General features: G+C 35.1%; 1 protein-coding gene across 6 annotated transcripts in view; it reads right to left on the reverse strand.

Moving 5' to 3' along the window:
• Nucleotides 1-407: 407 nt before the first annotated feature.
• The window catches only part of ESCO1 (establishment of sister chromatid cohesion N-acetyltransferase 1), a 66347-nt gene continuing 39586 nt past the window's right edge, over nucleotides 408-27168 (reverse strand). For 5 of the 6 annotated variants that reach the window (XM_024580684.4, XM_024580686.4, XM_045187630.3 and 2 more), the window contains 4 exons: nucleotides 12029-12118; nucleotides 9364-9507; nucleotides 6901-7088; nucleotides 408-1217 (listed from right to left, as the gene is read on the reverse strand). In XM_024580684.4, the coding sequence (XP_024436452.1) occupies nucleotides 1070-1217; nucleotides 6901-7088; nucleotides 9364-9507; nucleotides 12029-12118 (570 nt within the window). In that variant the 3' untranslated portion in view covers nucleotides 408-1069. Of the gene's footprint in view, nucleotides 1218-6900; nucleotides 7089-9363; nucleotides 9508-12028; nucleotides 12119-12681; nucleotides 12806-27168 lie in introns of those variants that run through there. The other variant, XR_006653959.2, reaches the window with a different exon arrangement.

The following is a 27168-nucleotide window of genomic DNA, read 5'->3' on the forward strand; positions in this document are numbered from 1 at the left end:
TCAAAATGAAGTCCAGCAATGAGGGCATATACTCAGTGTAGTATTTCTGAGGAATAACAAAGCAGATACCAAGTTATTAATATTTAGCCTGCAACTATTCCACAGGTTTTTATAAACCTCTTTGGGTTTATAAAAAACCCAAAAGCTTAAGTCTGTCCAGTTGCCATTTAAGAAGTGAAACCAGAATGAAAGAATAATAAACTTTAGAGGGTACCTTCCTAATTCTAGTCATTTATAGATCTTCAAGAAGGAAAGACTAAATTCTTTATCGCCTTCCACTTCTTCCTGCTATAAAGAACAGGAAGGAGAGAAATGGAAGGAAAAGCTCAACATTCCGAATTATCTCCGCTTTATCTGGAACTTTGCTTTTCGGTGGGGCTCCATCAAAGTATATTTTGGCCTTGGCCGGGTGGCTCAGCTGGTTGGAGCGTCATCCTGTGCACTCAAAGGTTGCGTTGCGGGTTTGACCCCCTGGTCAGGGCATGTACAGAAGGCAGCCAGTCGATGTTTTAAATCCTTGGGTGAGAATTTTTTTTAAAAAGTCTATTTCAGGCCCTTCAGAATTAGCTTTGAATTTCTAAACACATAATACCGCACCCTCTTGAGTCATAGCTCTAAAACACTGGTTTCCACTTAGTAAAAATACTATCTTTAAAACTGTAACTGGTATCAGCAGATCAATATAAAAAAAAAATACAGTACCTAACTACACTGGTATATTCCCATATTAAGAACTTCAAAATATACTTATCACTGAGACCATAGTCCTTGCATTAGTTTTCAGTCCACTATGAACAATTATCTGCTGCATGTAAACATGTCTAAATAACTATAGGTAAAATACATTAATCATAAATTTCTGTAAAAGATAATAAAATATCTTCTTTAAAAAACAAAACAATAATAAGCTATTACTGCATTGTTTCCAATTTTATGAAAATGGAACAACCTTATGGTTGTTGCCAGTCCTGAGTTCTTTGTAACAAAAATGGCCCTAGTTCCTGGTTAAAGTCAGCAACCAATCCATTCTTCAGTAGATGTCTCCCAGTACTGTAGGCAAGAATTTGCTTTAGGTGCTATTTTGTCCATTAATAAAATTATATACCAGAAACTGTCCAGTGCCACAGTATTGTGTTGCAAACAATTTTCCATCAGGAGTGGGATCTGAGAAAGCAATTTCTTCTTTACTCAAATATGAGCCATATATAAAGTTACTCCTATTTAAAAATAAAAAGAGGGGTGGGGAAGTGGAAGGATAAAATAAATTAGTATTTTTATTCATTAAAATTAGAAAAACCTGTCAAATACAATTTGGCTAGAAAGACTTTAGGTGATGTTGCATATTCTGAAAACTGTTGAAAATAATTATCCATCTAAAATATTATAAATTTGAGGTAAAAAAATTTTATGAAAACAATGGTTTTAAAAACATTTACCCAACACCTTTTCGTGATAGAAATATTCAACCACCCTAAGTAGAAGAAACTTCCTTAAACTGATAAAGAGCAGCAAGAAACACCAAAGTTAATGGTGAAAAACTGAAAATTATCCCCATAGATTAGGAACAAAGTAAGACTCTTTCTGCATACACCTCTACTATTCAAAATAAAGTACTGCAGATTGTAGCCAGGGCAATTAGACAAAGAAAAGAAATAAAAAGCAACCAGACTGAAAGGGAAAAAGTACAACTATCTTTTTAGAGATGACATGATCTTGCGTTTCCAAAATCTTAAGGAATTAAAAAAAAACTATTGGGTCTAATTAAAAATGAGCTCTGCAAGATTACAGGACACAAGATCAGTATTTTAAGAAATTGCTTGTATTTCTATATACTCGATGAATAATCCAAAAGCAAAATTGAAAACACATTCACTTTTAATAACATCAAAGGAATACTTAAGATTAAATTCAACAAAAGAAGCATAAGACCTGTAAAATGAAAATTATAAAATGCTGCTGAAAGAAATCAAAGGAGATTTATATAGAAACAACATCCCATGTTTACGAATTGGAAGACTTAATATTAAAATGGCATTACTCCCCAAACTGATCTAAAGCTGGCTTCTTTGCAGAGATTGATAAGCTAGTCCTAAAATTCATATGGAAATGCAAGAGTCACCAAATAGTCAAAAGAACTTGAAAAAGAACAAAGTCAGAGAACTCACACTTCCTTATTTAAAACATACGACAAAGCTACATTCAAGAATTCCATTCAAGGGTTCCAAACAGTGTGCTATTGAAATAAAAATAGAGCAATGGAATAGAAATGTGAGTCCCAACACTAACCTTCACATTTACAGTCAATGATTTTGACAAAGGCCAAGACCATTCAACAGAAAAAAAAAAGTCTTTTTAAAAATCGGTGCTGGGACAATCAGATATCCACATGCAAAAGAATGACGTTGGATCCTACCTCACATCATACATAAAAAGTTAAAATGGATCAAAGATCTAAATGTAAGAACTAAAATTATAAACTCTTGGAAGGAAATACAGGCAATCAATCTTTGTGGCCATGGATTAGGAAATGACTTCTTAAATATGACACTAAAAATCACAAGTGACAATATTAATTTAGAGTTCAAAATTTAAAACTTTTGTGCTTCAAAAGAAACCAAGAAGATGAAAAGACAACCATGAAATTGTGGAAAATATCTGTATATCATATATCTGGTAAGAGACTTGTCTCCAGAATATATATAAAGAACTAGTAAAACTCAACAACAAAAAGAAACCAATTTAAAAATGGACATAGGATTTGAATAGGCATTTCTCTAGTAAGATATATAAATGGCCAAAAAGCACATGAAAAGATTCTCAACATCAAAGCCATTAAGGAAATGTAAAAGCAAAACCACAATGAAATGCCACTTCAAACCTACTAGGATGGCTAAAATTAAAAAGACAATAACAAGTGGAGGTAAGGATGTGGAGAAATTAGACTCTCATACATTGCTTGTGGAATTGTAGAATAGAGTAGCCACTTTGGAAAACAGTTGGCTATTTCTCAAAATAGTATACAGTTACCATATGGCCCAACAATTCTACTGCTAGGTATATAATATACCAAGAGAAATAAGAATATGCAAATATTTATCTATTTACAAAGGGAAATAAAAATTTCTACGCAAAAATTTGTACATGAATGTTCATAGTATTATTACTCATAATTTCTGAAAGGTGGAAATAACCCTAGGTGGAAATAGTTCAACTAATGAATGAATGAATAAATAAATAAATGAATAACAGCTACACAGTAGAATATTACTTGGCAATAAAAAAGGAATGATGCACCCTGGCTAGTGTGACTCAGTGGATTGAACACTGGCCTGCAACCAAAGGGTCTCCAGTTCGATTCCCAGTCAGGGCACATGCCTGGGTTGCAGGCCAGGTCCCCAGTAGGGGGTGCAGGAGAGGCAACCACACATTGATATTTCTCTCCCTCTTTCTCCCTCCCTTTCCCTCTGTCTAAAAATAAGTAAAGTATTTTTTTAAAAAAGGAATGATGCACATGAATACATTCTACAATGCTAAGTGAAAGACACTAGTCACAAAAGGTCATACGTCATTGATATCCATTCATATGAAATGTTCCAAATAAGCAAATCCATTGAGACAAAAAGTGGATTAGCAGTTGTCAACAGGTGGGAAAGAGGGAAATGGGGAGTGACTGTTAATGGGCATGGAATTTTCTGAAGGAATGATGAACATTTCCTAGATATAAATGGGTGAGAGCTGCACAGCGTTCTAAATATACTAAGCCCATTTAATTATATATTTTAAAAAGATGAATTTTATTTGCTATGTTAAGTATATCTCAATAAAATGTCACTTAAAAAATGTTTTAATTTAGCCAGGAAACAGATTATTTAAGTAGCATTTTCATGATGTAGTCTTTTTTTTTTTTAATCCTCACCCGAGGATTTTTTTTTTTCACTGCTTTTAGAAAGAGAGGAAGGGAGAGAGGGAAATATTGATGCGAGGGAGAAGCATCAACCAGTTGCCTCCCATACATGCCTGGACCAGGGTCTCACATGCCCACACCCAGATAGGGGATTGCCCCGACCAGGAATCGAGTCCACACCTTTCAGTTATGGGATGATGCTCCAACCCAATGAGCCGCACTGGCCAGGGCCATAATGTAATCTTAACTAGGTGAGCTGGGTACATAAAAGGATCAATAAATGAAAAAAATAAAAACTATGTGCTTGAACAGGAAGCTTATGGTGTCAATCTCACTATCACAGAATAAATACAGTGGCTACACTCTTTTATGTCTTCACCAAGTAGAACAATCTTATGATTGGTGTATAACTGAAACGTGGGTTTAGTTCTTAAAGAGCTCAAAACAGACTTGCTTCTTGTCATGAAAAGGATAGATAGATCTGAGCCCTTCTCACTTCTCAGTGACAAAATAAAGGGGCGATAACCAGAAACACATTAAGGCTCTAAGATTCCTTAGGATCTTACTTAAAACAATCATGGATTATTTTGAAAGCTATACCTACAGATATTAGACAGGGACCCTATGAATAAACAAAAACAAGAGACTAACCTCATTTGCATGATTAATTTTAACCTATCCATTAATCCCTTAGCAATGGTACTTTAAAGAACAAAAAACAAAACATGCAATTTGAGTCTTTAGTACCTTTGATTTAAAAAAATCAAGTGATAAAAGCAAAAGAAAAATAAAAGGTTTAGATAATTTACAAATATTATTACTAAATTAAGGCAATTTTTCCTAAAAGCTAAGTTCCCAGGATACTTCTCACATTTATTTGGTTATCTTTAAAATTCTCCAACAGTAGAGGGGAGTTCCGGCCAAGATGGAGGTGTAGGTAGAGACCCTTTGCTTCCTCCCACAACCAAAAGAAGGATAACAACCAATCTGAAATCAATGAACAACCAAAAGCGCCAGAAAATCAAACTGCATGGAACTCCAACAACAAAGGAATTAAAGAAAAAATCAATCAGAACAACCAGACCAATAAGGCACTGGACCCTGTGGGCCAACTCAGAAAAAACCACCACCTTCGGGGCAGGGCTAGCTGCTGAGCTCCTCCGGCTGTGAGAGAGGGGCAGATTTAAGGGGACTCAGAGGTGGGCTATAGCTGGGGTTGACGCGGCAGGAGAAGTGGTACGGGAAGCTCCCAGTCTCACTGGAAAGTTGGAGAGTCCTACAGTCCATTGAAAAGTGCACTGGAGAGGAGCAGGCTAGCGGAAGGGTTCCCTCTCTGGCCCCTCCACCACAGGCAGCACTGCAGCGCAGCACAGAGGGTTGCCCTGCCCACAGGAATACCTAAGGCCCTACCCCCTTACAACCTATCGGCCATGTCAAGACAAAGAAATATGGCCCAAATGAAAGAACAGAGCATAACCTCAGAAAGAGAACTTAAGCAATGAGATCACCAACCTATCTGATGGAGAATTTAAAGCCCTGGTAATCAAAACGCTCAGAGATCTGATTGAGCTTGGTTGAAAAATGAAAAAACAAATGAAAGATACCCAAAGTGAAATAAAGCAGAATGTTCAGGGAACCAACAGTAACAGAAGGAAACCAGGACTCAAAGCAACGATTTGGAACAGAAGGAAGAAATAAACATCCAACTGGAACAGAATGAAGAAACAAGAATCCAAAAAAAATGGAGAGAGTCTTTCAAACCTCTGGGACAACCTGAAACGTTCTAATATCCGAATTATAAGGGTGCCAGAAGGAGAAGAGAAAGACCAAGAAATTGAAAACTTATTTCAACAAATAATGAAGGAAAACTCCCCCAATCTGGTGAAAGAAATAGACTTCTAGGAAGTCCAGGAAGCCCGGAGAGTCTGAAGAAGTTGGACCCAAAGAGGAACACACCAAGGCACGTCATCATTAAGTTACCCAATATTAAAGATAAAGAGAAAATCTTAAAAGCTGCAAGAGAAAAGGAAACAGTTACGTACAAAGGAGTTCTCATCACACTATCAGCTGATTTCTCAAAAGAAACCTTGCAGGCAAGAAGGGGCTGGAAAGAAGTATTTGAAGTCATGAAAGGAAAGGACCTACATCCAGGATGGCTCTATCCAGCAAAGCTTTCACGTAGAATTGAAAGGCAGATAAAGCGCTTCCCAGATAAGGTCAAGTTAAAGGAGTTCCTCATCACCAAGCCCTTATTATATGAAATGTTAAAGGAACTTGTCTAAGAAAAAGAAGATCAAAAATATGAACGGTAAAATGACAACAAACTCACAACTATCAACAAATGAACCTAAAAGAAAAGAAAAACAATGAAAACAAAAACCAAGCAAACAACCAGAACAGGAACAGATTCAGAGAAATGGACATCACACAGAGGAATTTCAGTGGGGAGGGGAAGGGAGGAATAGAGGGGAAAAGGTACGGGAAAGAAGAAGCATGGTTAGTAGGCATAAGGCAGGCAGAGAAGAGATAAAAAATGGTATGGGAAACAGAGGACTCAAAGAACTTACATGTAAAACCCATGGATGTGGACTAAGGGGGGGGGGGAATGCTGGAGGGTTGGGGAGCAGCGCAGAGGGGGGACAGAGGGGGAAAAATTGGGAAAACTGTAATAGCATAATCAGTAAAAATATAAATAAATAAATAAAATTCTATAGTAAACACAATTTGAAATAAGTGGGTTATTTTGGCTTAATCAGTTACAAATAAGTAATTTTTTAAAGAATAATTTTAAATGGTTTAATGATATTTAACAAACACTGCTTTCTTCCCCCCTCAGATTAACTTCATATAAAAAGTATTAACAGATCCAATACACTGACAATTTTATGCAAATTTAAATTCATTTAAATAGAGGTTATACATTTAAGATTAAGTACCAGTTTTTATAACTGTTTAAATCCTAAACTACTGAAATGGATTTGAAGGATTCAAGTTACCTTAGGCATTCAATCATGCGAGAAGCAATTTTCTTCCGACGCATCATGCTGAATACCCATATTCGACTGATCCCACAGATTGCAGGCTCTGGCAATGTTGAACAGCACCAGGCTTTTTGTCTTTCAAATCTGACTTTTTCTTCTTCTGACCTGATAATTGGAAGCTTCTCTTCAATGACTCTGTAGCCCTACAGGTATCAAAATGGGAAAGAATTTTAAAGTGGGACTAGTACTTAGCAATTTTCTAGTACTGACCTTATTGAGGAGGTCAACACATTTGTCTGGCTTCTTAAGAAACTTATGGGGACCATTTATACGTTCACTCTCATTTTAGGAAATAGATCTGGGTCTACATTCTGTTCTAAATTACATACTTAGTAATGTGACCATGAGAGGAAGTTAATTAAGTTTTGGGTTCCTTACCTGTATACATATAAATACATATAAAACACCTTGCCATCAGGGCTGCTGTACAGGAACTGATGTTAGTTTTCTCTACCTCCTACATTCTAAGGACAAGCAAAAGTACATACTAAGAACTCAGCAGTCATAACAACTGTTTCTGTGATTGCTGCCACAGTTCTAGGGTTCATAACTGTGTGGGAACTAGGAACAGGGATGGCAGAGAAATCAAGAATTTAGAAAGGTCCTTTCCTCACACTCCCATCTCCTTAAAAAAATTAAGTGTTTTACATGGAGTCTATTGTTAATCCAAATCTAAATTTATTTCTAACCTAAACTACATATTGTATTGATATAATTTAAGGCAGTGACAACTAAATGATACTAACACTGGAGGCCAAAAGGAGAGAGAAAGAGAAGCCGGTAATTTCCCTTATGAATAAAAATGGCTTCACAAAATTTTAAGAGGTAATAATGTTTGATTTCCTGAAAAGTCTAAGGAGTAGAGTTTCAAATACATTTTGAAATGGACTCAACTTTGTTAATCTCACTGGAGAGAGAAGGAACAGAAATTTAAAATCATACAATTTGTCTAATTTTAACAAATTGCATCTTTAAGCAATTTGCAAAGATGCATCAATTTGCATCTTTGTCATCCTTATCCTCTGATGTTTTTTATCACAAAAGTTCTAAAACAGAGGACTTGTATTTAAATAAAATTTGTTTAATTTTGGTCTAAAAAAAAATTAAGTGCTGTAAAAAACATATCTTCTCCACCAGTTTAGATGCAAAAAGAACTCAGCCAAACTTCAGATGGGACATAGTATTAAAACTTAAAACAACTGGACAATAAAATTACAACAACAACATAAAAAGCAAGCATGACATAGCTATCTTCTTGTATAAATACTTCTACAAGTCATTTTTGGAACTAGGCTGAATGGAAAAAAACCCAAGGGTTATGCAATATGTAAAATTCACTCAAGTTCAATATGGCAAACTCATGAGTTAGTCATTTTATATCACATTTATATCCCCAAACTACACTATAAGCTATTGATTTAAATCACTTTTGTTATTATAAATAGCAAGATTCATAAAACTACACAATTTCAGGCTGAATTTTCTTTTTAAAAAAGTAGCTTCACATAAATTAACTCACATAGACTTATTTTGATTTTTTACCTTATTGGAAAATTTCATGATGAAATCATTTCATGATTTCATTTACATGCAAACTATTAGTATACTAAAAGACACCAAGTGAACAGAGGTCAAATCCAATGTGCACTGAATTCATCAGCAAGAAGAACTCAGTTGAAAGAAGACAGAAGTCAAATGGGGTATGCCGCAAAGTGAGCATAATTCAGGAGTTTAGAATCTTCTGTTCTCTTAACTTGGTCTGTTACTACTTAACTCTTATAATGTGAACATATCTATTCCTTTTACTGTGATTCTATTGTTTGTTTTTTTGTTCAATTTGTATCCTAAATACAAGCCAACTACTCATCTAGAGCACAACCAAAGAAGTGGTGACCTATTCTGGAGGTGGGCAACTCGTAATAAAAGGCCAGAAAATAAGTATTTTAGGCTTTGCAACCCACTTTGTCTCTATTGCAACTACTTAACTCATTCTTTATAGTGGGAGAGAAACCATAGACAATATGTAAACAAATGGATATGGCTGTGTTACAATAAAAGTTTATTTACAAAAACAGGCTAAATTTTTTTAAGGCTATAGTTTGGCAACCTTTTATTTATTTCAATGCTGAAGAGACTAATTGAGACAGACATTATCTTAGCATCCAACATAGAAACTTCCTAAATAAAATTTAACACTACTTTTGATTTATAGAACTTTTATCTCACATACTGACTTGAGAAGCTAATTCCCACAGAAATTACAGCTTTATTGTAGTAAAGAATTACACACAGAATTCTTGCATTCACAGCCTTCTTTACGTAAAATGTTGACAAATTTACTAGGATTATGTTATTTAATATTGCACAGTAAATTCTTCAAATGCCAAACTACATATGAACACTCTAAAAATCACTTACCCATTGGATATGTTCTGCAATTAGGCAGCCAACTACTTTTTTGTCATTGGAAATAAAAAGAAGTGTTTTAGTTCTGGAATAGCACATTAGTGGAGCCTGTTGGAAACCTAAATCATTATCAACCATCTCTCTAATTTCATCAACCTGCCAAATAAAGAACAATATTGTTTTAATAATAAAAGCATTGTGTATATGTAATAATATACAATTTCAATTCAGTAAGTTGAGTATATCATTCCAAGTAGGACATCCTCTAGTAAGTTCTTTTGAATGACTGTACTACCGATACCTTTTCAAGCCCTGCGGACCAATTTGCAAAACGAGGGAAGTACTATAGGGTGATGCTATCTAAGCCCAACAGTCTGGGGAGCAGGAGAAGTGAGAGGTCCTACAACAGGCAATAAGAACATTAGGGCTTCATGCCCTGGCTGGTGTGGCTCAGTAGACTTAGTGCTGGTCTGGTAACCAAAGGGTTGCTGGTTCAATTCCCAGTCTAAGGCACATGCCTGAGGGGCCGGGTCCCCCTGGGGCAAGAGGCAACCACACACTAATGTTTCTCTCCCTCTCTTTCTCCTTCCTTCCCCTCTCTTAAAAAAACAAACAAACAAACAAAAAAACCCAAAAAACCTATTAGGGCTTCCTATTAGAAACATCACAGAGAAAACTTCACTGGACAATTAGCCAGGAAGCCACTTTTGTCCCCAAGCCATAACTAGTACTCTCATCAGTAAAATGGAAGTAGGCACAGAGGAAAGAAACACATTTACTCCTTATCAACCATTTATATAGGCCAGACATTATGCAAAGTGCTTTATAAACATTATCTCACTTAAATCCAACATCTCTTGAAGGCCTATGGTTCCTCACTTTACATTTGGAAGTAATAAAATTCAAAATTAAGTAACTTTCCCTGTCAGATATTGGATATCTAGAAAAACTAAGAAACAGAAATTTGCATCACTAATATTAATATGGCAAATTGTGCTTCTTCTAGTTTACTTCCTAGAATTGTAATCAAAGTCAATGATAAGCTCAAACTTTTGTAGGCACTCAAAGTCAAGATTTTTATTGGCACTTAAACTTTAGTTCCTTCCCTGGTTACAAAATAATCTGCAAATATCTAGGATTTTGTGTTACCAAATTTAAAATGCAAATCATCCCTAAGAGAGTTAAGTATTCATACCTCTGACATGCAGAATACCACATAATATACCCCTTATTCAATGATGAAAACTCAAATCCTCCTGTTCCTGAAACGGTATCCCATAATACTACTCCCGATTTGATTGCTAAGGCAAATGACTCACAATACCCAAGACTTTAACTTTTATGCTATTATTGGTTACAAACTAGTAACATACTGAATTGTAGGTTAAGATTTTGCCCTGAGGGGCTACAATGAGGCACTCAGCCTTTACTGAGGATTCTTACTAATATCAGAAAAGTCTGGACGCTGCATATAGTGGTTTAGCAAACTCCAACTGTGTGTTTCCAAATGATCATAGTTAGAATTCCAACAATTCCATAATTTAATTTTCATTGAGTCAATCACTAAGCCAACATTAATTCAGCAAGCCTTTGTTTTTGTACAAGGATCAATGTTTCAAATACAAGAGAGGTGGCATGTTTACGTGCCATTCTAAACGCTAGTCCATACTTATTAGGCAGCAGTAGTATGGAAGCTTATTTGGGCATCTGGGATTATCCAGTCATATATACAGTGTTACCTAAAAAGTCAGGAATCACAGAATAAATTTTAAGTAGAACGTTAGCTAAATATTCAAATAATAGTTCCAAGTGTTTCCCTTCAAGCTCCCTTCAGGTGAATTATTCCTAAATTTAAAGAGGTCCAATTGCTAACCTAAAAAGAAGTGTATTATTTTCCTTCTATTTCTACACATTTTGGATACATTCTAAGTGTAATTAAGTTTTTCAGAAAAATGACTGAATTCATTGCTTTACATTATGAGGCAATTCTTAAAAAGCTTCTGGAGACTGAAGAAAAACATATTATTTAAAAATAAGTTTATCCTCTGGTTTCCTGACTTATAAGATACTCTATATAATAAAATGGCTCCAGATTTAATTATGTCTCTGGTTCATTTCACTGAACCCTTAAGTACAGAATTCTAAGTTGCACAAAAACTTGGCTCACACTAGATGGGAGGATTTTCTTTAAGTTTTCTGAATAAATCAGAATATATCTTGTTTTTTCCCCTCTTAACATTATATGACTATCTCATGCCTAATTTCAGGATTACTAAGGCCCATACTACTAGATCCCCTTCTGTAATAACTTTCCATTTAGAAATTTATTCTCAGAATGAAACTTCACATTCATTTTAATTTTCTAAATTATTATGAGTCAAATTTTAATCCTTGTTTATAATCATTTATGTGACATTATTAATTAACTAGCATACTTTCTACACCATCACTCAAATTACTGATATGAAACAGTAATTAAGTCACTAAAATTCATTTCACATGTGCTAGATATACTACGAAGTTTAAGCACGATTTTTCAGTTGAGTTGTATTCCTTAAATGCTTATTTGTTTTCAAAATTGGTGTTTAAACTGTACTATGCTAGCAATGTGTTATTCTTTTAAAATTAGCTGCAAAATTATTTTATCTATTCTACATGAAATTCACTAGAAATTTACCTTTTTCAGGGCATACTTTGGGTCTTCAGGAAGAACCATTATTATCCTGCCATCTGGATATTCAGCCAGAATTCTTTCTTTTTTCCAGCCCTAGATTTAAAAAAAAAAAAAAAAAAGGATTTTGTGTACATTTCATTTATCATGTTCATTGAGTATAAGAAGAAAAATATATCAATGTTTTGATATATCTAAAAATTGCAAACATGAAAAAAATATGCTCATTAATGTTTAACTAATAACAACATAAATCCACTATTTTGTTAAGCATACAAAAATTGGTACAATGCAAGCTAATTTCTTTAAACTACTCACTCAGACATACCACAGGAATATTTCTCATTTATCATTTCCCATTTAATTAACTTTGAAAATCACACACCAAAAGCAAGCCCCTTAATGTCAGTGGTTCCCAGCACCTAAAGGATAACTCTCCTACTTTGTTGATAAAAGAAATAAACTCTAAAATTTCTTTGTAACATGGTTACCTCCACAGACAAACACTCATGGTTTTATGTCTAGCATGCCAAAGACCTCCAGGAGGTTTTAAATGAACTGATTTGCATGCAGTAGTCCAACATGTAAGGAGTAAGTGTTTATTCTTATTGATCACAACTATCAAAGTCACAAGAATGAGACTATAAAAATATAACTACCTTCTAAGAATCTAATAGGGAAGGAGAGGCTACGTTGTGTGTATCTGAAGTTAAACATACTCAAAAAAAGAGAGGTAATAAACTCTTCTTCAGATCCACACTCGTGGTGATTAATGAGCAGAACCTGCATGAAAAAAAAAACAAAACAAAAGCCACTTAAATCTAGTAAGATGGGACTGAACCAGAGGTTAAAACTAGGAGCTTTGAGGTTAATAATAAGCACAGAAGGAATGAGCTTATTAACTGGTTGTTCCAGTTGTCTTACCCAAACAACTTTACATAAAAAAGCCTTTCAAGAAGCAATATGTACTTCTATTAGAGAGAACCATCATCTTTCTGAAATGTTTCTTTTAAGAATATAAAAGCTCAATGAAACCAAGAAGAGGCAACTATACTTTTTTTTTTAATAATACGGAAAGTCTGAAAGAAGGTTGATTTTCTTAGAAAAATTCAAAATGATTATTTTGGGAGAGGGGGAGAATCTTAGCTGGGACAAAAAGTCCAGTAACAAGCTTGATATATGTAACAATTTGAATTAAAGTATTTAAAGTCAGAATTTCTTTAAAAAATAAAACATCCAAAGATAAAGTGAAATTCAGGTGATTAAAAGTGTTCCAAGACTTTAAAAGAGAAAGGAGCAGCAATATAGCTGTCGAAGTCATTTTTTTTCAAATTAGAAACTAAATCTAAATCACAACTAAACCTAAATATAGGTAAGTAATTTTTGAAAGGCATAAAAAATATCATCTCTTTAAAAACAAATTTACGTTAATATGTTATTTTGGGAAAATCTTTTAAAATAAATCTATTTTCCATAAAATGAAAACAGAGATTTTTTCATTCTAAATGTTAAACTACAAATTCAAGAATAGGAAATTTAAGTAACCCCAACTTATAAGAAAGTAATACTTCTTGAACTGAATTATTTGATAAGCTATTTTCCTACTATCTTTAAAAACAAAAATACTGGTCCAATGTCATTATACTGCACCACAGGGACAAATTATCTTGCTTTACTGACTTTTTAGTACAAAATTTTCTCTTAAAATACCCTGAGACATGCATGTTCATAGAGAAAATTTTATCACAATTGGATCTGACATAATTTTGTTTTAAGATTGTTTTTTCATGTACATATAAGAAGCAAGAATTACAAAGGGAAGTTACTACTGCTTATTTAGGGTTCTAATATTCACGAAGGCAGCATATTTTTGTGAAAACATTTTTTAAGAGTTCTGGAGTAAAAATTCAAGATTTAAATTCCTATACTTTGTAGTCACTAGCTATATGGCCTTGGGCAAACTGCTGGACCTCTCCTTCTCTTTTCTGAACTAGGCTATGTACAAAATGGCTGTCATCACCTCCTGTCACTTAGTTCAGATCACCTCCATCACTGTGTACTGATGATCCTTCACACAGAAGACACTCAGGAAATCTTAGTAACTTCCATTCTACCTTCCTACTGGTATCAAACTAAGGTCAATACACTAATCTAAGAAAAAATACAAGTTAATTAATAAAGTCCCTACAGTTAAATGCAATCATAAATTAAAATTGTGGACCAAAAAAAAAGATGAAGTAACCAAGATGGCTAATGTCTATAAAATAACATTACTCAAGACATTTATATGCCAGTTAACTCTTTCCTGGGGTCAATAACCACATGATCTTCCTGACTTCAGAAAGTTTAGAGCAGCGGTCCCAACTCTTTTTTTTTGCACCAAGGACCACTTTCGTGGAAGACAATTTTTCAGGACAGGAGTGGCAGTGGGGGGAAGGGGAGAACAGGAGGCAGAGCTGAGGCAAGCTTTGATAGTGGCCTGGTGCCTAACAGGCTGCAGACAGGTACTGGTCCATGGCCCGGGGGGTTGAGGACCCCTGATTTAGATATGAAGTTTACTTCTTGAAATTGAAACAGAGATGGAAGTTGCAGGGAAAAGTACATATAATTCAAGCAGGGAGTAACCACACAGCCACAGCTTTTGGTAAAGATATAAATTCCAATGCAGTGCATTTACACTTCTCACCTTTAGTTCTAATATGTTACACATATTCCTCTGCTAGCTACTAGTATTTTCCAAGCCCCAATTTTATTAATTCACCTATTGGCAGCTGCAAAGCAGAAATCTTTATAGTTCTAAAAACAATCAATGATTATTTTTTGTTCCATGCTGTTACAGTTACTCTGAACTTAAGAGTCTAAAGAATGGAAGGGATTTCTCCTCTTTTTCCATTTAAAAAAGATAACAATTGAAAACAAAATATGTTGAGTGGTAGATACATTGATGTGTATAATTAATCAACCATTTAAAATCTGAGAGTTTAAGTGTATGTAAATTATACCAATTTTAAAAGTTCATACTAATCACTATCATAAAAGGTTGAATGAGAACAGCCATGAAAGTATACCCTGAGAAATAAAATGAACAAGCCAGCTTTTAAAAATAATTACTAGCAAATATTACAAGAAAAAAAAAGACATAAGGGAATAACCTTTAGATTAAAAGACTTAAGAGATATACCAACCAATGCAATGTATGAACAGTATAGAAAATTACACTTAAGGTGTTTCAAACACTGAGGGAATATTTGATAGTAAGTGATTAGCTGATTTTTAAAGGTGTGGATATATTATTTAAATCATTTTATGATAAAAGGGTAATCTTTTCATCTTTTAGAATACATTTTTCAAAATATCTACTAAAATGATAATGTGATAACTGAGGTTCACTTCAAAATAATTGGGAAGACAGTCCTGAATTAATTGTTGAAGCTGGGCGATGAGTACACGCTGTATGTGCACACGCTGGACAACGAGTACATTGTGGGGGGGGGGCGGTTTGCTGTGTTTGTGCATTGTATTCAACTTGATTTTGAAAAATTTAAATCACCTATCATCAAAACTGCCAATGGCCCAAGGCTTGCTCAAATATTATTTATTTATAAGTAAAAAATAAACACAAAATGAATCTAGTTAGCAAAGTAGCTAGATCTGAGGTAGGGAAAAGCAGTGACTTCAATGGGGGCACAAAAGGGGCTTCTGAGATGCTAGTAATGTTTCTTGTTAGGAGCGTGTTCACTCTGTCAAAGTATGCCACTAAGCTGTGCATTCATTATTTGTGTACTTTTCTTTACATGTTGTATTTCAACAACATTTTTACTTAAAAATAATTACTAAAGGAATTTGAAAAACAGACATTTTAGTTCAACAGTAAGTCTAACAGCTGTTGTATGTTGAAATATTTTAAAAAATGTATCTTTTTAAAATTGTAAGTCTTCAGAAACAGAAGTAAATTAAAATTAGCTCATTCAAAATTCAGTCACCAGCTCTATTTGACATTATCCAAGGCAGAAGGCAGAAAAATTGCATAAGAGAAACAAACTATAGACTCCTGAAATTTATTTTGTTGAAATGGATTTTAATGTAAATATTTATATTTATGAATATTTTTAAAGATCATCAAGGATATTACATCAAAACAAATAGAAGTTATCTGAGTAATTTTCTTTTCCTTTTAGCATATTGTATTAACTATTTTTTTACTTTAATAAAATGGTATAATGAAAGTATTATATTTAACTATCCCAACCAGCTAAGTGCATGTTTAGACATTTCTTTGCAAAAATAATCTTGAATTAACAATAACGATAAAAATGTGTTTCTAGTCAGTGTGACCTTTACTAAACTTTAAAGTGTTGAAAACATCAAGTAATTAGATGAAAATTAGATGGAAAAATTCAGTCAATTCAAGAAATACATATGTACCAAGCACCTGCCATGTGTGACACCACTGATCTAGGCAGTAGCATAAAAGGTAAAAAGTACTTTAAAAAAATCAGAAAGACAGACCTAAATTCAAATCCAGACTCTACTACCTACTAGCTGTGTTGCACTGGACCAATTATTTAACCTCCCTAAACACTGGTTTCCTCACCTAAAAATGGATATAAAAACAACTACAACACAAAATTATTGAGAAGCTGAGAAAACACTATAAAATATTAAGCACAGTGCCTAGCACAATAAAATGTACCCAATAAATAACAGCTCCTATTATTACCATTATGGTAACTAAGCACTTTCCTGTAGGTTTTTAAATCTTCCATACCTCATTTCTTACAAGTTTACTGAACATCAGGCCCCCACCTACCTCTTCAAGCTTCCTCTCCAGAAGCTTTCCCAACACATGATTACTGTCACAGGTCATGATGAAATACTTAAAATACAACTTTTGCACAAACTATTTCTCTGGCCCAATATGCCTTTGCTTTATACCCTTCTAGTCACAAGGGAATTCCTATTTTCTTTTCTGACTCTATTCAGGTGTTAACTTCACTTTTCTAATCTTTGTCAAATATCCTTGCTCTATATGATCAGACAGTTTATATATATATAACTATTTTAGCATTTTCTATACAATTTAAATAGGTTTACTTATCTTGTCCCTTGCACTAACCTGTGCTTTTACATAAAGGAAAAAATTTATCATTTTAATAATAATTTTTAAAAAACCCTAGTATGAACATAGTTAACAAACATTTGAATAAGTGAGCCTAGAAAAATTACCCCTGGAGACATTACTTTTTTACACATTTTTAAAAAATTAAAGTGATAAAAGTTAGATTACTTCCTATGGTCATATCATGAATAAGTAGCTCACTGAAAGACAAAAAACCCACATCTTCCTTATTCAATTATGTTCATATTCTTTTATATTATGCCACACTAAGGTTAAGAATCTTACAAATCTAATAGAGAAATAGGTAGTACTCAAAATGCTATCTATAAACTAAAACAGAGGCAGAATATTATGAGTCTTGCACAAAACAGTGAGTGGATCAATTTTGCTTAGAGAGAAAAAAATTTATAATTATGAGAAATACATTTAGAAGGACAGACAAAAACTATATAATGCAGAGGGCTACGAATGCCTGGGTGAAAAAGACAGAAATCAAGCAAGGCTTTAGATAGGCAAATTTCGTAACTATAGTTGAACCTAATGAAGATGTATTTAGGCCAGATGTACAGTGGGAAAAATATGTCATAACTTGGGTTTTAATTTCCAATTATAAGTGCAATACTCTAAAATGTGTCAACTGTTACTCAAAACCTTGGTACTACTTTTAAAAATTCAAAAGAATTTTACTTGAGAGGACTTTAGTCTAAAAGTGATTGTGATCAATTTATTTCTATGAGCTAAATTATATTGTACACACAATAGATTTTGTTGAAATTTAAATAAAATAGTAAAAACCTAGTTTATTACCCAAGGAGCCAACTCCATTACTTACTAGCTATATGACTTTAGGAAAAATACATATCCTTCCTGCCTGTTCATTTATAAATTAATTGAAAATACTTCATGATTTGCTAAAAGAATTAAGAGGTATTTAATATAGGTAAATGCTTAAATCAGCCCCTGGTACACAGGAAGCCCTTAATTAATGTCACTTGTATTCTCATTATTTTGTCTAGCTATAAAATGAATTAATTTGTGTAATTTATTTACAGCCCCCCCCCCCCAGCAAAAACCCCTCTGGGAATTAAAAAAACTATAAAAATATCTTAGATATTGATTCATATTCAGTCAACAAGGCATGAATGATATAAATTAATCAATCTATTTAAGAAAAATTAACTCTAACTGCGATGCTGTATACCTGAAACTAATATAAAATAATGAATGTAAACTGTAATGGAAAAATAAAATTCTTTAAAAAAGAATAATTAAGAACAATGCTATCTGAAGTTAGCCTTCAAATTTGTTACATGTATTTATTATCCTACAGTATTTCCAGATTATAGTTTCCCATCTTGAATGACTTAACCACTAAAAACAAACTTCTTTAATTTTTCATAATTTCAAGGAATATATTCAGAAAAACAAACATCCCCTGGCAGAGTATTTTTTTTCATTCAATATAACTCCTTTAAATTATATTTTAGGCATATCTGACTCAATTCTAAAGGTGCTTTATGGACTTCCATTTTTAGGTATGCTATGATAGCAAGACCTCTTTCATTTTATTGGTTCTCTGCAATATTTAAACAGAATGAACAGAAGCTAGAACCCTTAAAAATTTGATTCCTCCAGTAAAAGTGTTTGGTAAATCCTATATCCTAGGACTATTCTCTCTGATCCAAAATTAGTGAAAACTACAGGGATCTGGAGTTTTGCAATGATCAGACCATCCAGAAATAAAATTAGACATACTATACAGACCACAAGTTCCAGAAGCACACAGGATTTGACACACTAAAACTCAAATTTATAGCATAAATTAAGTATCCAATAAAAATTTATTTTTGAAAAGCATGCTTGAAGGACTAAAGCCTGTATTTTATAAAACCAGGAATATAAACTACCTGTACCTTAGTTTTACAACCAATAAAAGAAAGAAAACTATACCACTGGGTTACAGTGAATTAAATAAGTTAATACTTACAGAACACTTAAAATACTTAGTTACAAGTGAGAAATTTGTAGGAAGAGAGGGCAAGAATGCAAGCATACAGGAGTCAAATGTCATTTATAAATATTAAAGGCAACCACCAAACTAAACATAAAAATATAACTAATAAAAATTGGGAGGAAAGCTATGCATGCATAGCTTGATTTATTTAGTTATGTTGAAAACAGACAGAAGTGATTAACCACAGAACAAGGGGACTGGAAACAGGGTAGGGGAAATGAGGTTTTTTTCATTTTATACCTTACAATAATGGTTAAGTCATCACTTCCAGGTGCATATACTGCTTTTATACATTTTTTTTAAAAAAGACAAGTTAAAGAATAAAAAACTTGAAGGCTACCCCCTTTAATTCACATAAATTAAAAACGTTTAAGGAAAAGAATGTGAAAATAAATTTTCTCAACAAGTAGGTTTGAAGGTCAAATGCCCTTTAAAAAAATGTTAACAGTATTTAAATGTTCTTTCTTGCAGGTAATACAATAATATATAATAAAATTTTTTCAGTAATGCCTTTTCATAATTAAAGATATGATACTAAAATGCAATTTTAAAAATTACTTTGGAAGGAACTCAATAAGCATGATTAAGAGAGTAACATGTATTTTTCAAGTTATTTTTCCATCCTTCAAACATCCTGTATGTATTATTTAATGATTATCTCACCATTCCCTGAGAAAAACCTAAATCCTAAGGAATAGATTTTCATAAGAGACACATAATATGTTTTGTTCTTAATAGCTTCTGCTTAAGAAAAACAAAAAATCTAAAAGAAAGAGAAGTGATGAAATCTGGTCTTTATTAAAGCAACCCAATTCACCATTCAGGAAAAAAGTCTAGAGCTCAGTTTGTGCTATTAGATATTTTAATATATGGCAGTAACATTCTGAAACGTTTTCCACCTAACCAACTTGCTGGATTAACTAATGCTCACTTTCCTCTGGGTAACAGAAACACCAAACAACTCACGACCAATAAATTACTCTGCTGTTCCACAACTTAGTGATAAAATCACCAAGAGTCATTTGTTTGTTCCTGGACTTGTTTACAACAATTTATTCTTTTAACTAAATGATATATTCAAATACTATCTAAGCTGAAAAAATAAAGTGCATGCAAAGATAGTTCTTTTAGTGAAACTGGTAGAATATGCTCGGAAAAATCAGGCCCTGGTTAGTATGGCTTAGTGGATTGAGTGCCAGCCTGGAAACCAGAGGGTGGCAGGTTCGGTTCCTAGTCAGGGCACATGCAGGGTTGTGGGCCACATCCCTGGGTGGGGGTGGGAGGTATGCAAGAGGCAACCACACATTAATGTCTCTCTCCCTCTCTTCCTCTCTCCCTTCCCCTCTAAAAATAAATAAATAAAATCTTAAAAAAAAAAAGAATACTCTGGAAAAATCAAAACAGTCTCTCTCTTTAAAAAATCAGAACTATAATAAGAATTATTCTGTTCCCAGATTCTCAGATTTTGCAATGTCTACATTCTTGCTCTATTTCTTTTTAAGTACATCGTAGAAGATGGCTGTGTGATTTATTTACATGAGAAAAAAAAAAGCTAAATTAATCAGGGGATCCATAATCAAAGAAACAGTTTCCACACATTAATTACATTTAATATACATTTGTATGATTCAAGTTATAACACAATGTTTAAACTATGTAGTGACCATATAAAAGACACTGCCCTTTGCCTGTCCCACAGCCATCCCCCCCCCCTTTTTTTCTGCCCCATTTTGTTTGGGTGGTAATATGTACATTCTCAACAGTAAATTAATGTTAGTCTAAACAAGAAGCCAGTGTTTAGTAACAGCTATTACTGACTTTTTAGGTTAGACATTCTATCTTCTTTGAACTGTCACATGCATTTCAAAATGTTTAGCACCCTTAGCCCCTGCTCACTAAATGTCACCAATATTCTCCCTATGCTCCCTAACAGAAATTGTGACAAACATCCCATTGCCCTACCTTGAGAACCACTGCCATAAACCAATCATATTTGTTTTTGCCAGATTCTTGCTTTCCTAGTTCCCTGCAGCTAAGGATGCCTACTAGGCCCAGTTCTGGTAAATGAAACAAGAGCTTCAAGAGCTTCAGAAAAACGCTGTCCTTTACTGATATAAGGAAAAAGTCACTTGAAGGACACTGTCTGAAAGAGTACTCATCCCAACCAACCTCCTGCTTTAAATCTAAACATGGCTTTTGGACTACAGAAGTCTACTCTAAGGACCATTAAGTTATAGCTGGCAGCCACAAAGTCAACACACTAAGAAGAGGAGAGCACTGAATAAGAAATAGCCAGCTTCATAATAATACAGTTGAATGGCAGCACAGAACAACCCTAACTAAGACTACATACCAACATACTTCTTGTTAAGAAAACATAGCCTTATGATTTAAAGCCACCATTAGTTGGGTATTCTGATAGGGTTTCCACTTGAATCAGTTTTTTAAAGTTAATTGATGCCACTCTCCCAATTGTGTCAGTTAAGAGAACTACTGTAATTACTTCAAAATTTATTACTATAGGAATAATATATCACATAAGATATATTGGATCAAACCTACTAAAATGTCAAACAAGAGGAATTATGAGATTCTTTTCTCTCCTGTCATTCTCAAATACTAAGGAAACCTAAATATCTCTGTATTAGGATGCATCAATTAAGCACTTTTCAACTTGTAGCAGTAATTTCCTAGTATATAAAAAATTTTTATTTGATGTAAATCTCATCTCAAGGTCATTTGGGGCATAGTGAGCAAATCTACTGACCTCATCAAAATTGCTCATGATTTTAAAAAACTCATGGTCCAAACTCCACTCCACCTCTATATCCAAAGAGCCTCCAAATCTATTACTGAAAAATGTTCTCAAAAAGAACATCTTTGGGGGTTCTACTCCCAGTTTGGATAAAGACTATCACAAAAGATCACTGTTCCTATTGTAGCAAGGAAACCACCAACAAATTGAAAGGCTTGTTTACTTTCAAGGCACTCAAGAGCTATGGACTGATTTCCAGAGATAAACTCGCCATTCCTAGGTGAGCAGATACACTGACCAAATCTGGGACCATGGGCAAAAAGCAGTAATGCTATAGGTAGAGACCAAGGAGGAGTCTCCTATTCTGGTACAAGGGAAAACTAATCGAATTCCTAATGGTCATAAATGAGCAGGCATGGCAGTTTTCTCCAAACACAGAGGTAATCCTCCACCAATTCACTCGACCATGGGATATCTGCCAAGTTGGGCTGGAAGGTAGAGAGATATTTGCATCCTGTGAAGTTTTAGTTCCTCAATTCCTACTGAAAAGAGGTGCTTGATCCCAAACTCAAGACATTAAAAACCCAGATGGCCCTGCCTGGCATGGTTCAGTGGGTTGAGTGCCAGCCTGCAAACTGAAAGGTCGCCCGCCAGATCCATTCCAGTCAGGGTACATGCCTGGGTTGCGGGCAAGGTCCCCTGTTTGGGGGACTGTGAGAGGCAACCAATCAATGTTTCTCTCGCACATCAATATTTCTTTCCTTCCCTTCCTCTCTCTCTAAAAAATAAATAATTTTTTTTTTAAAAAGAATCAATAAAAAAAAAACAAGATGGATAGGAAAACTAAAATTTCAACCCAACTCAATTCCTACCTAGATCTAAGAGATCAGCCCCTTACCACAGCTGATAACAGAAAAAGGAAACAAACACTGTTGGGGGGAGGGAAAGAGATTATCTACTTCAGTTTTTACTGTCCTTTTACTACACACAAAGTCCTGAGTCCAATAAAAACTTATGAGATCAGATAGGGTGACACAATACCGTCAAGAGGTCAGTTCTTCCCAATTTGACCTGCAGATTCCATGCAATCCCAGTCAATTTCATAACAAGTTATTTTGTGGCTATCAAGAGATTTGATTCTAAAGTTTATATGGAGAGGCAAAGGAGATGGATAGTCAGTACAATATTGAAGGAGAACAACAACGTCACAGGACTGACACTATCTCACATTAAGACTTACTATAAAGCTACAGTAACTGAGATGATGTGATATTGGTAAAAAGAAGAAACAAATCAATCAACAATAGAACAGAAAGCCCAGAAACAGACCCACATAAATACAGTCAACTGATCTTTGAAAAAGAAGCAACAGCAATACAGTGGAGACAACATTTTTGAAAAAATGGTGCTATAACAACGAAACATCCAAGTGCAGGAAAAAAAAAAAAAGGATCTAAACAAAGAACCTACATTCTTCAAAAATTTAACTCAAAATGAATCACAGACCTAAATGTAAAATGCAAGAGTATAAAATTCCTAGAATAACAAAGGAGAAAATCCAGATGACCTTGGGTATGATGACTTGTTAGATTCAATACCAAGGTACAATCCATGAAAGAAAGAATTGATAAGCTGGACTTCATTAAAATTAAGAACTTCTGCTCTGCATAAGTCAATGTCAAGAGCATGAGGAGACAAACCACAGACTGGGAGGAAATATTTACAAAGACATATCAGATCAATGGTTGTTACCCCCAAATATACAAAGAATTCTGAAAATTCAACAACAGAAAAATTAACAATCAGCCCATTAAAAAAATGACCCCAAAACCCAAACGTACACCTCTCAAAAAATGATATACAATTGGCAAATAAGCATGTTAAAAGATGCTCCACATAAGCTTCCAGTCAAGATGGCAACGCAGGCAGACATGGCTCGCCTCTTTGCACAACCACATCAAAATTACAACTACAATAAAGAACAACCATCACTCAGGAACGTCAGAAATCGATTTGAATGGAGGTCTGACAACTACAGAATTGAAGAAACCACATCCAACCAGACTGGTAGGTGGAACACGGACATGGAATGGACTGGCCTCACACCCACATGGATAAAAATTTGAGAGAAGTATCTCCGGAGTGAGGACTCCTAGACCCACACCAGGCTCCCTAGTCCAGGATTCCAGTGCCAGGAAGGTAAGTGCCCACAACTTCTAGCTGTGAAAACCAGTGGGGGTTGAGCTGGTGGAGGAGGCTGCTGGAGCCCTAAGCAGTTTCTCTTAGGGAACCCACACACAGACTCACCTACTCAGACTCGCTCCCACTGAGCTCAAGCAACATGGTGGCAGCTTGAAGGGCACCAGTGGTACACAGGGAAGACTGAAGTGTCTAGCATTAGGGACAGCAGAGGCCATTGTCCCTTTTCTGAGCCCTCCCCACCACAGAGCCAGTAGGCTGGTGCCACATCTGAGACTCCATCAACCTAGCTAACATTGTGTGACCCACCTTGGAGATCTAGAGGTTCCACCCACCTAACTTATGGGCCCACCCAAGCTGTTTTTCCATAAGAATGGCTAGTCTTGGCTCCTAAATCCTATCAAAACAAGGAACAGTTGGCTTCACTAAGCCCTAGCAGCAGCCAGCCTAGATTCATAGCTTGGCTTCACCTGGGTATCTCCAAGCCCAGCACAAGCAGCAGCCATCTCAGATTGCTTTACAGCTCAGGCACAATGGCCCTGGGAAAAACACAGGTCGGAGCTAACTTTGGCCAGTACCACCACGGAAACCCCAGGGCCAAGACACTCGGTGGACCACACAGACCACACTGGAGCACCACCAACCGGCCCCTACACAGCAGATCCTTCACAGACGGTGGAGACTGGTGGTCAGTGGTCACAGCCAGTCCTTGCAGCTGAGTGGCCTGGGTAAATCCCTCCCACTGATCTGCCAACAGCCAAACAAGGCTCAACTACAAGAGAAGGGTGTATTCAGCCCACACAAATGGCGCACCTGAAGTACGTAGCTTGAGTGATAGGCGAGGCTGTGCCAGTGGACCCCACAAGACACCTACTGCATAAGGCCATACTACTGGACACAGAGTCAAAGCAGCTCTACCTAATACGTAGAAACAAACACAGGGAGGCTGCCAAAATGAGGAGAGAAAGAAACATGGCCCAATTGAAAAACAGATCAAAACTCCAGAAACAGAGCTAAATGAAATGGAGATAAGCGATCTGTCAGATGTGGAGTTCAAAACACTGTTTCTATAGCTTCTCAAGGAACTTAGTGAGGATGTCAGCAGCATAAAAAAGACCCAGTAAGAAATAAAGAATACACTAATTGAAATAAAGAACAATTGACAGGGAAAAAACAGAATGGATGAAGCTGAGAATCAAACCAATGATTTGGAACATCAGGAAGCAAAAAACAATCAATCAGAACAAGAAGCAGAAAAAAGAAGCCAAAAAATGTAAGGATAATATAGCAGCAGCCTCTGGGACGACTTCAAGAGGTCCAACATTCGCGTCATAGGGGTGCCAAAAGGAGAAGAGATATAGCAAGAAACTGGAACTCTATCTGAAAAAAACAGTGAAAGAAAACTTCCCTAATTTGGTGAAACAAATAGACAAGCAAGTCCAGAGAGCACAGAGCCCCAATTATGATGGATGCAAAGAGGCCCACTCCAAGACATGCCATTATTAAAAGGTCTAAGGTTAAAGATAAAGAGAGACTCTTAAAAGCAAGAGAAAAGAGGTGACAGAAGGTTGCCAGATGGGAGGGAGAGGAGAATAATGGGTGAAAAGGTGAGAGGATTAAGAAATGCAAATAGGTAGTTACTGAATAACCACGGGGATGTAAATTACAGTACAGGAAATAGAGTAGTCAAAACACTTACAGGCATGACCCCTGAACATGTACAATGGTAGGGAGATTGCCTGAGGTAGTGGTAGGTGCTAGGGGGAGGGGAGCAAAGGGGGGAAAATCAGGACAACTGTAATAGCATAATCAATAAAATACAATGAAAGTAAATAAATAAATAAATAAATAAATAAAAAGATGCTCCATGACACATCACCAGGGAACTGCAAATTAAAACAACAAGATAGCACTACACACCTCTTAGAATGACCAAAACCCAGAACAATGACAACACCAAATGCTGACAAAGATATGGAACAGCAAGAAATTTCATTCATTGCTAAAGGGAATGCAAAAGGATACAGCCACTTTGGAAAAAGTTTGTCAGTTTCTTACAAAACTAAAGCAATCACACTCGTTGGCATACATACAAAACTAACATACGTTCCTTTAATCACACTCCTTGGCATTTACAAAAAGTAATTAAAACAGAGGTGTCCAATCTTTTGGCATCTCTGGGCCACAGTGGAAGAAGTTGTTTTAGGCCACACATTAAACACACAAACAGTAATGAAACTGATGAGAAAAAAAAGATCCATGCATTAATTTTTGTGATACCTGCCACAACAGATAAGCAAAATTATCCTCACATAATAACCCTCATTATGCAGCAGCCCTTTTGATAATCTTTTAAAATTGTCAAGCAGGTCTCAAGTTTGTGATCACTAATATAGAAAATGTACATATCTAAGTTATAAAACTTAGTAATAAAACTAAGTAATGTTTTAAGTAAATTTACGATTTTGTGTTGGGCTGCATTCATAGCCATCCTAGGCCTCATGCAGCCCAGGCTGGGCACCCGAGTTAAAAACATGTCCACACAAAAACTCGCATGTGGATATTTATAGCAGCTTTATTCATAATTGCCAAAACTTGGACACAACCACAATGTTCTTCAGTAGGTGACTAGATTAATAGACTTTGATATATCCAGGCAATGAAATATTAATTAGCCTTAAAAAAAGAGCTATCAAGCCATAAAAAGACAAGGAGTAACTTTAAATGCACTATTAAGTGAAAGATATCAATCCGAAACGACTACATACTGTGTAATTCCTACTTTATGACATTCCGGAAAAAGCAAAACTATGGAGACAGCAAAAGATCAATGGTGCCAGAAGCTGGGAAGAGGCAAGGATGAAAAGATGGAAAAGAGGATTTTTAGGGCAATGAAACTATTTTACATGACACATTTCTCAAAACCTATGGAATTATATACATGGAATGTACAACACCATGAGTAAACACTAATATAAGCTATGGACATTTGAGTAACAATGATATAATAATGTAGGTTGATCAGCTGTAACAAATGCACCACTCTAGTGCAAGACATT

Source organism: Desmodus rotundus, chromosome 10, assembly GCF_022682495.2.
Source record: "Desmodus rotundus isolate HL8 chromosome 10, HLdesRot8A.1, whole genome shotgun sequence".
Taxonomy (NCBI): domain Eukaryota; kingdom Metazoa; phylum Chordata; class Mammalia; order Chiroptera; family Phyllostomidae; genus Desmodus; species Desmodus rotundus.